This window comes from Priapulus caudatus, unplaced genomic scaffold (genome assembly GCF_000485595.1).
Source record: "Priapulus caudatus unplaced genomic scaffold, Priapulus_caudatus-5.0.1 Scaffold120, whole genome shotgun sequence".
NCBI lineage: Eukaryota > Metazoa > Priapulida > Priapulimorpha > Priapulimorphida > Priapulidae > Priapulus > Priapulus caudatus.
In genome coordinates this window covers 615099-626316 of record NW_014577181.1, presented here as the reverse complement: position 1 = coordinate 626316, position 11218 = coordinate 615099, and the positions used below count along the sequence as shown (strand labels likewise).

The window sequence follows — 11218 nt, the reverse complement described above, 5'->3', positions numbered from 1 at the left end:
TTAATTTAGAAATGTGTTGTTATCATGCGCGAATCGTTGGCTGTTTTACTATGAATGTACAGCACATAGGTACAGCACGATGTCGTCCAAAAATAGATTTGCTTCGCGTGAAAATATGCGGCGACGACGAACGATAATGCCAGTGGATAGTGGCGCCGACTAGCTTAAATGTTCGAAGTTTTGTTACTACATTCAAGTTGTGAGTGCGGAAGAACATTTTTTTCAAACGATGCTTCTTCAAACGCCCTGAAAGTAAGTTAGTATTTGCATTGTTTGTGGAGTGATTACATTAAGAGCCAGTTGCGCCTCCAAGAAGACGAGGAAGAAGAAGCATTGCTTGTTTGGTGTCACTGTCGAGTATAAACGTCATTTTCACTTTCAGCAATGTCTACAAGAAAGATTGTTCCTTTCGCAATCTGTCGCTAGCAAATAGCAAACGTAATTATGATATTATCTTCATTACATTGTTAATAGGACATATTAGTGACATTATTAAAGTTTCTGCGTTGAATTCACTGTGATCCGTAGCTGTTTAGTTGTCGTATGAACCCGAGTACAATGTTTTGAGTTGTTCGTGAAGAGAAGAAAGGAATCGCGAACTCGCGTAAAACTTGAGTGCGTGTTTTGTTCATCTGGTTCTCATACTTTGAGAACATTGTCATTGATTCTCTCAGCACACGCGCAGATACATCATGAGTCGTTACATTTGGTTTAGCTTCCTAAGTTGCGATTTTGCCTTTGTTTAAAGACTATTGTAAGCTTCGAAGAAAGGCATGACCGACGGTGGCTCGTATGGATTAGCTACACCGAACCAGCCAGGTACCGGATTTGAGATGGCGGAGAGGAGTTCACCTGTTCCAATTGGTATGTTAGTAAAAATGTTTCAGAGTTATTATATGATCCCTTTGTATTACTTTGTTAGACTAAAAGTAAAAGAAAAATGGTGGTTTCGTACGTATTCTGAAATAGTAACTATAACTACGTATATAACGTTTATGTATAATAATCCATGGGCGTGTCTGTAGTGAGCATACCGTACTATAGTAAGCCCAGCCCAACACATCTGTGAGAGTGGAAGAGTATCATATGCTATTTAAAACAGGTAAACATTTCTTTAAGCTACATCTTAAATCAGTGTTAGCCAGTCACAAGGGTTAAGGCCTTCAGAAATCTCTTGGTTGGCAAAAGCATAATTGGCTATTCATCCATCAGAAAAAATCCATCCATCTGACTATCCAGCAGAAAAAATCTAACTATAAATCGAATAAGTGAATAGCGTTACTATGGTTCCAGTTACACGGTTACACCTCTTAATTGCTAAGACTTTACACATCATATACATTCAATAGCCCACCATTTATAAATTTCAACTTATAATTAGAAGTTATATCATTCTTAATTTAATTATTTTCAAAGATGATGTGGCTTGTTGGTAATGATGCAGAAAGCTGCCAAACACTTATTGGGCTGAGAATCGGTCCTCTGAGCTATTTAAATTTGGGATGAGGGTGTAGGGTATGCCTGTGGTAGAGGTGATCAGGTAGTGGTGGGAGGTGTTCAAAGAAATCCCAAGATTGATATATCTTGGAAATTTTTTCCTCTGAGAACAGAAGATACCTGAAACTGTGTGTCATTTGGCAGAAATACATAGGGTGGGGTTACTAGTGGAAATGCCTGTTGCACAGTAGACTGACTATATATATAGCTAGAGCCGCACCCTGCTATATACTGACACACATATTTGGTACCGCGTACGCTAACATGTGTTGTCATAGCGTCAGCAATTGATTTTTAGCATCTGACATATTTATAAACATGAAACTAGTAAGGGTGTGTATTGCTTAATTTTGACAGTTACGGTACCAATAGTTAGTTATTAGTGGTTATGGAAAAGTCTCTAGAGGTTTTTGTACATTTCTTTTTCAGTCTTCAGTAATCAGCGTAGTCTGTGGTAATAACTTGCCTCGCTCTCCTGCCGAATGTATCGTTTCCCCGCAGCTTCCCTAATTAGATTCCTATGTTAAAGCTGTGTGATCATATCTTCAAACTGCTCACCTGTAAGATGTACGCTATCGATTTTCTGTTCTGCGTGCGCCCTAAAGGCAAATAAAACGCTATAGTAAATGCCCCTAATTCCCATCTAATGTGCCGTGCGTGTGGTTAAATCGGTTCGTTTAAAACTGGCAGTGTTATATAGACATTGCGTGTTCTATGACACATCCAGCTTGAATTTAAATGGGTGCCCCATAGGATATATCCTATCACAGCTAACGCAATAGAGCGAAGGGTGTAGAGAGAGACACGATTTTTGTGACGGATGAAATGTTCGGGCCGCTTTTCAGGAAAAAACTTTACTATTTTCGAAACATTTATATAGGGTTCAGCCAGCATAGATCTAACACTATACCCTTCATCGTTCTGCTTAGTTTTGCATTGCTCCACGTTGCTCTACATTGCTCCATAATGCAGAGCAACCATAGAAATTGATAGTGACACTTATAGTTATATAGAAATATATAGTCTAATTAGCATATTATTTCTGTGAAGAGCAACAAAGGCTATTAATATTATGTGAGAGCCAAAGTAGACAGTAGCTAGCAAGCTAAGTAGCTTGGTTGTGCGCACAGTGGTTGCAATGCTGGGATAATTAATTAGCTGATAATGCAGCTTTAATGGTTGCCATGGCTGGCAGCCTTCAGGCTACCTGTGATGCATAGTGCGTGCTTGTTTTGTTATGAATTTATTAGGCCTATATTGTACAGTAGTCACACCCTGGGAACGTCTATATATAGTAACTGGTGTGTATGACCATGTCCATGAGGATGACCCTCGCATGTAGTTATATGTACCCATGTTGTCGCTTGGCCATGGTGATGCGGCTGCTTCGATTATTTCTTTGTTAGCATTGCATTAATAATTGCCATACGTTCATTCTAGTAAGGGCTTCAATGGCGAGTGCAGCAATGTTTAAAGCGGGCTTTTCCGTGTTCAGTTAGCGGTCACAGATGGATGCAAAGAACTCACAGAGTGCTGCTTTTGTCAGTTGCTCTCTTTAATTGGCAGGTAAACAGAAACAGAACGCAAAATTGTAATCGTGCATGATTTCATTGGATTTGGTGAATACGAAGGTTCTAAGACATTTTATCGTTACTCTAGACAATTGCTGTTACTCAAGCAATAACGGTAGGTATCATAAAAGTGGGGGAAAACACTGGAAAATTCTCGCAATAGACCCTTTAAGACTTAATTTGGTAGTAAATACATTTTGTGTTTACATTTTTTTTTATTGAGACGTTCCAAGTGCCTGTGTGCTGTGGCTGTGCCTCACTCAGCCAGGCATGCCATTAAGGAAGTGTCTAAACAACCAGATCCGGTTTCGGAGTCCTGAAAACTAAACAACCGGCTCTTTTCTCTGATTGGCTAATTTTGTCACTTATTCATTATATTTTTTATTATTTTTGGCTAATTTTAATTTATTTTAGGGATAGGGTTAGGGTTTGGGTTTGGGTTAGGGTTTGGGTTAGGGTTAGGGTCTATATCAACAAATTCTCAGTGGCTCAATGGTAGAGCTTTCGCTTCGTGATAGTAAGGTACCGTGTTCGAACCCCATAAAATGTTTTTATTTTCTTCAGCTTTCTGTATTTCTTTGTATTTTATTTGTTTTTGCATTTATTTGTTCTGTAGGCCCCTATTCATTTATTTGTTCTGTAACTTCTGTTTACGTTCGGAATTAAATATATTTCTTTATGTTTTGCATTAAAAATTGTCCTATTATATATTTGTCCTGTTATGTTCATAAACTGACCAATCAGAGAAGAGAGCCGGTTGTTTAGTTTTCAGGACTCCGAAAACCGGGTCCGGTCATTTATACCACAGGCACTTGAAGCATTTCAATCAAATATAATGCTAAATAAATACGAAATCTATTTACTACCAAATTCTCAATGTTTCTATACTATCTTTCACCTATTATTGCCGACAGTTTCCTGTAAATTCCGTCCAAATCCTATGCAAAACATACGCTGCCGAGGGCCATTGCTCTCGCGGCTGCACTGTGCACACTTACACTTATATATATAGCAGGTAGGAAAACGGGATCCCTAAATTCGCTCGACTCTCGCTTGATTTCACGCCTTCACAGCACGAATACACATCCAACAGCTTCCATCTTTGTTTCTATTTCAAGAACAGTGTTAACTTGTTATAAAAACATACTGTCTCTGTTCGTAACCGAGCTGTGTCACGTGAAATCACACAAAGACTGACGAAATTCTCGCATTCGCTAACCTTGCCCAGTAAATGTAAATGGCTGTCAGAATCAGGAAACAGAAAATTCGAGAGATGGCAATGGTAAACAGAAACAGAACGCAAAATTGTAATCGTGCATGATTTCATTGGATTTGGTGAATACGAAGGTTCTAAGCCATTTTATCGTTACTCTAGACAATTGCTGTTACTCAAGCAATAACGGTAGGTATCATAAAAGTGGGGAAAACACTGGAAAATTCTCGCAATAGACCCTTTAAGACTTAATTTGGTAGTAAATACATTTTGTGTTTACTTTTTTTTTTATTGAGACGTTCCAAGTGCCTGTGACTGTGTGCTGTGGCTGTGCCTCACTCAGCCAGGCATGCCATTAAGGAAGTGTCTAAACAACCGGATCCGGTTTCGGAGTTCTGAAAACTAAACAACCGGCTCTTTTCTCTGATTGGCTAATTTTGTCACTTATTCATTTTATTTTTTATTATTTTTGGCTAATTTTAATTTATTTTAGGGATAGGGTTAGGGTTAGGGTTTGGGTTTGGGTTAGGGTTTGGGTCTATATCAACAAATTTTAAGTTGGTCTCAGTGGCTCAATGGTAGAGCTTTCGCTTCATGATAGTAAGGGATGGTGTTCGAACCCCCTAAAATGTTTTCATTTTCCTCTGCTTTCTGTATTTCTTTGTATTTTATTTGTTTCTGCATTTATTTGTTCTGTAGGCCCCTATTCATTTATTTGTTCTGTAACTTCTGTTTATGTTCGGAATTAAATATATTTCTTTATGTTTTGCATTAAAAATTGTCCTATTATATATTTGTCCTGTTATGTTCAGAAACTGACCAATCAGAGAAGAGCCGGTTGTTTAGTTTTCAGGACTCCGAAACCGGGTCCAGTCGTTTAGACCAAAGGCACTTGAAGCGTTTCAATAAAATATAATGCTAAATAAATACGAAATCTATTTACTACCAAATTCTTAATGTTTCTACTCTCTTTCACCTATTATTGCCGACAGTTTCCTGTAAATTCCGTCCAAATCCTATGCAAAACATATGCTGCCGGCGGCCATTGCTCTCGCGGCTGCACTGTGCACACTTACACTCAAACTGCATGCAGCGCCACCTTTGCACAACGTTCTCCGGATACGTAGAATTGAGCCAGAGCAAGAGCGCCATCTGTCGTGGAGTTTGACTTACACTATATAAATAGCAGGTAGGAAAACGGGATCCCTAAATTCACTCGACTCTCGCTTGATTTCACGCCTTCACAGCACGAATACACATCCAACAGCTTCCATCTTTGTTTCCATTTCAAGAACAGTGTTCACTTGTTATAACAAGTGCCGCATAGCGACAGCGCTCATCTAACGTCTACTGAGGGGGGGGTGTCACAAGCGAATCGGTGAGCAGCTAGATGGCCCCAATCCGCAGTACGTCCCTATTATAGGCATTACAGCTCTATATAGGCATCAGCTATCGGTTGTCGTCACCTGCAGGGTTTGAAGCTGGGGAGGCCGACATGTTTGATTTTGCCGCTTTTGCGCGTCAGCGGCGTACACAAAGACAAAGAAGATTATTCCCTCTTAATCGTTTTTCAAGAAAACACGTCGCGTAATTCGATCACACGCGTTTCCTGTACTAAATGCCGTGACTGCTGTGATTATAAAACATCTGCTAATGTTTGGATTTGGCAGCGGTGTAGTAAAGCAGCGACAGATCACTGACTTTTACGTCTGAAATATATAGTTTTTAAGTGTAGAGGTACACGCGTGTATGGATGGCACACGCAGGTTCAATCCAAATGTTATCCTTGAAATGTTTATGCGCGTGACAAGGTGTAATTAATTGGAGCTCATATATGTGCATTCGTGTAGGTGTATGTGTAGGTGTATGTGCATTCGCAATTCGCATAGGTGTTCTCATACGCGTTTATATTTTTGCTCAATTTCCGGATAATACAACAACGCAATAGAGAGAGCGAGATCAAGACATAATTATGTTGTGTGATAAAACACCAGTATAATTAATTATCATAAACATTAAAAAAAAGTATGGATTGATAATAGTTTTATATATAGTAACAATCGGAAACTACCCACACATACAAAGTATTGGTAAATTGCTCATTTAGAAATTTTGTGTGTTCTAGAATGTTATTACGTGCAGCGGTCTAGTTCCGTTGGCGTCTGAATAACATTACAAGCATTTCTTTATCTATTACTCGGCAGTGCGTTGTAAATGCGCGGTAATTGCCCATTGTAAACTGCACGCTGGGGCTGAATTTATGGTCCACAAGTACGGATCGTGTTTTAAGCCTAGATCAGTCTCAGCGAATGTTACGGCTGCTTATGCTGGCGCCAGGGCTTCATTAATTCTGGCCTGTTAGTCACCAGCCCAGTGCACGATGAAGTGCACAGTGGTTCGCATATACAGCATGTATCATGCACAGTGCAACCTGTGCTTGGCAATATGTTTACCAGTAGTCGGTTATATAATGGCGATCATAATAAAATTCATCGCTTTGCGACATCATTTGAAGTGTGGTTGCATCAAATTCGTTGTGACTAGCTCGGCGCTATGGTGCAGATGTAATATTGTCTCGCCTATAGGATCGTAATGCCCTGGAAACTGTGAGCTGCAGATTGTATGTACATGTGTCACTGGAGCAGTGGCAGTGGCCAGTGGCAATGATGCGCGGGAGACCAGTGGCAGCAGATGCTATCGCAATATGCGCATCATAAAGCCATGAAGCAGGCAGACATTAGTGCATGGGTCTGCCTGCTCCTACTCTACCGCCCCGCTGACGCCGCTGCAAATGACCGCGAACATTCTGCTTCATGGGGGGTCATCACTAGAAAAAATCTGCGCATCCCTATTGATACTTGCTCTGGTGTGAAATTGGTGTCGTAGTATGTTGCGCTTGCGTTTCATTTCGTACGCTACGAATAGACGATTGTAGGTACGAGCAGTCAAGTGTACGTTACGCTAACTGAATATGTTTGAAATACGTAGGTCACTCTAAAATGTTAAATTAATTCTAAAATTGAATTTTGAATTGCTGCGTTTGTTGCTCCAGTGTCTTATTTTATGGTCGAGTGTAGCATTTAACACATGACCAGCTTTTAATTAGTAATAATTATGGTATGTCATATAATTATAATTTTACAGTCTCCGATAAATTGTTTCTGAAATAATGTTCACGTTCAGTAGCGATCTAAATCATGAATGGCAAATGATGGTAAAAAATACATACTATATTCGCGCAGGCTCACCGTGAATGGATGATAAGGTAATGTACTGTATTGAATCATAATCATCACAGATAGTTTCCTGTTCCGTTTGGTAGAGCTGGTTATGCGCTTTTCAAGATCTGTAGTTTTTTCCGGCCAAGTGATCTTGTGAATGTGTTTGTGCAGGCGACCCTAGTGTGTCAACTGCAACAGTTGTGGTCTGTTGGCAGTGCGGTGCATTTCTGACATTGCGCATAGCACTGCAGTGCATGAACTGATACACTATGGTCCAATATATAGTTACAGTTATGGCGAAATATTAGAAGCATATATATACTAGTATACCTTTTGTTCTGTTGAAATATAGATGAATGTATAAAAATGTTTTGATGCCAAATTTGCGCACCCAGATTTGTAAGGATCATCCGTCCATATTTTCCATCAATCCATCCATCCGTCTATTCGTCCGTCCGTCCGTCCGTCCGTCCATCCATCCATCCTTCCATCTATCCACCCATCCATCAATCCATCCATCCATCCATCCATCCATTCCATCCATGCCATCTATCCATCGGCATCCAGCGCATGGCCATCCATGCCTTCGCATTCATGGTCCATCCATGCCATCCATCGCCAATCCACAGCCGCTCCATGGCGCATCCATCCATCCATCCATGCATCATTCCATCCATCCATCCATCATGCGCATCGCATCCATGCGCATCCTTCGCATGGCCATTCATCATGGCCATTCGCATCCATGCCATCCATACCATCCCATGCCCCATCCATCCATCCATCCATCCATCCATCCATCCATCTATCCATCCATCCATCTTTCCATCCGTTTATCCGTCCATCCGATGATTGGACGTGTCGATCAAAGAAATCTCGATAGTATGGAGCATGTCTGTGAGTTGTGGGTCCGGTATCCGAGCGCCACAGCAGGCGGCACACGCCACATAGCAGGTGTCAATTGCAACAGGTTGATGGCATGCCACACGGCGCTGTCCGATTCCTCTCTCCTCCCATCCTCAGCAGCAGCAGTCGTAGCAGCAACAGCAGCAGCAGCAGCAGCAGTAGCAGCAGCAGCAGCAGTAGCAGCAGTAGCAGCAGTAGCAGCAGTAGCGGTAGCAGCAGCAGCAGCAGCAGCAGCAGTAGCAGCAGTAGCAGCAGCAGCAGTAGCAGCAGCAGCAGCAGCAGCAGCAGCAGCAGCAGCAGCAGTAGCTACCCCGTTCAGTTCACCACGCCATCCCCCGCTCCGCAGATCCATGAATGTCGGATACTGCATCAGGTACGTATCCCACACCAGTAGAATGTATAGTCAGCTTCAGCATCACAGTTAATAACTGCCATATTTTGTGAATCATGGTGTATGGATGTTCATGGACGAAGTTAGTAGAACACAATCCGCACGTTCCAGGAATCAAGTTGTAAAGAAGGTTTGCCATGAAGTAGTGGGTGTGAATAGGCATTTTACCCCATCATTTCAAGGGGCATCTTCCGATTTGTTCAAACTGGTGATCTCTAATTAAATAGGGCAGTTTGGGCGCTTGAGCATTGCTCATATGCTCATACTCTATCAACCCATTTTAACAAAAAAAACTGCTTGGCTGTGGAAGCAGAAACACCTTCGAACGTTCAGAAGCAGGATTGCTGGAAGAACAGCGCTGAAGAATCAGGAACTGGCAACCTAACGTTTCTGTTAATGCACATGTTCTGTCAGGTTGGGGTCCCTTAGCCTTTGGCCCAAATAGAGGGCTAACCCAGAAGGCAAGAATAGACCAGACTTTTGAGGCAGCCTTTCCTCGATCGCTTTAACACGGTACTGTCGTCACGTTATTGCGACATTTTGCGTAAAGGAGTGGCTCCTCCACATAACACTCAGCCGCACGCTTCAATCGCCACCGGATACAGTTCATGGTTATACCCAGGGCAGAGATATCGAACAGAGATCGATAGTGTGAGCAAAGATAAGGACGCGCACGCGCCCGTAGGCGCGCTCTCTTTACCACGACAAGAAACCGATATTATAAAACATTCAAATAATACATAAAATACACACCGTAATCCCAAGGTATCCCTGCTGCATCCAATTCGCGGTGACGTGTTGAAGGATTACACAACCACGGTGCGTCACCGTCAATACGAAATCATCCGGGCTTGCAGTTACAACCTGATGTTGTCACGATTAATACAAAATCAAGAGCTAATAATACATTATTAGCATTACATAATGTGTAATTAGCTCATGATAAAATGCGTGTTTTACGTATAATTCGAATGGCCTTCGGTTTTTGTTATTGTGGGCAGATGAGGGGGGAGAACACTTGCTATGATGATGCATAGAAATACGGTGTAAAGATGGATTGTAATAACAGGAAGTACGGATGCAATACCTGCTGGATAAGTTCACTTCATTGAAATAGTAGGTTTGTGAGAGATGGAAGACCGAAGAATTTATTGGAGAAATGTTAACGCAATCTAGCAATTCAAGATATATATATATATATATATTGGAATGGGTCTGTAGGTTTAGGGTCGGTGTAATTTAGCTACCTTATGTCATATCAAGAGCTAATAATTCGCTTTATTAACTAATAACTTGGCGCTGTCAAGATGGAAATGATAAGATGATATAATTAGATAAATAGATTCTCTACGCATGATAATTCGAATGAGAAATAAGGGTCATTTTTAATGTCACCCCACTAGAGCACCCAAGCCATTTTAGAATGAACACGAGGCTACTCTACTGCCGAGACAGCTCACTTGACGAGCAGGAATTTTGGCTATATTTATTGAGGGCGGGGAAATACAATACGTACTCACGTGCGAGTGAGTGGGCGTGTGGGCGTAACACCATGCAGCGCTACCGGCCTACAACGGCTAGTACGTGATTACCAGATAAATCATCTACTCCTGGTGCTACCATGCTACGCGTATGCATAAAACACATCCAACATCAACCAGGTAGCAATTTGAGCAAATAGTGGAATACTTTCGGCTATTGTTAGAGCAGTTAGCAGAAACCAAATATGATAATTTTAATGATTGGTGTTGATTTCCCTACTTCATGTAGTTTTTCTCAATCGGCTTACTTGGTTACTCCATGGGCACACTCCATGAAAATTATGAAATGGGGATATGTGATTTTTTCAGTCACCTTGAAAATGATGCATATTTTATACTGAAGTATAATGTCTTGGTATTTTTGCTTTAGTAAAGTGAATAAGATAATCTTCATTGCTATGTATATTATAAGGATGATAATCTCACTTGATTTGAAAAAAAAACAATTTGTTCAAAAAAGGCATTGAATAGTTTCTTTAAAAAGATTAACGTAAATGCATATCAACACGACCCAGGCAACTAATTCATAGGTGCTTAGATGCTGCATTAATTAACGTATTACAATGAAGCAGATATATCAGATATAATCAAGAGTCCATAAATAGAAATGTTCCCAGGAATGCCTCCTCCCGTGCACCCAGCCCGATATTACAATGCTTTACCTCCTGGTAACGAACTGCTATACGATATTATAATACTATAGATGCACTCTACAGGGAATAATTTTCCCGGTATCGCATCGCAATTCGCGATGTATTTTCAGCCATTTGCTACGCATATTTTTTTATGAATCGCAGTTGTGCGATGCAGCCCATGCGAGATGTAAACGGAAACATACATGTTTACAATTTACTTTTATTCTCGGGCTGCTTTGCCCC

At 41.0% G+C, this 11218-nt stretch overlaps 1 protein-coding gene across 6 annotated transcripts in view; it reads left to right on the top strand.

Moving 5' to 3' along the window:
- Nucleotides 1-143: 143 nt before the first annotated feature.
- The window catches only part of LOC106805596 (anoctamin-4-like), a 45251-nt gene continuing 34176 nt past the window's right edge, over nt 144-11218 (top strand). For 4 of the 6 annotated variants that reach the window (XM_014807256.1, XM_014807255.1, XM_014807251.1 and 1 more), the window contains exons 1-2: nt 144-252; nt 749-864. In XM_014807256.1, coding sequence (XP_014662742.1) covers nt 774-864 — 91 coding nt within the window. In that variant the 5' untranslated portion in view covers nt 144-252; nt 749-773. Of the gene's footprint in view, nt 253-376; nt 439-748; nt 865-11218 lie in introns of those variants that run through there. The other 2 variants (XM_014807252.1, XM_014807258.1) reach the window with 2 other exon arrangements.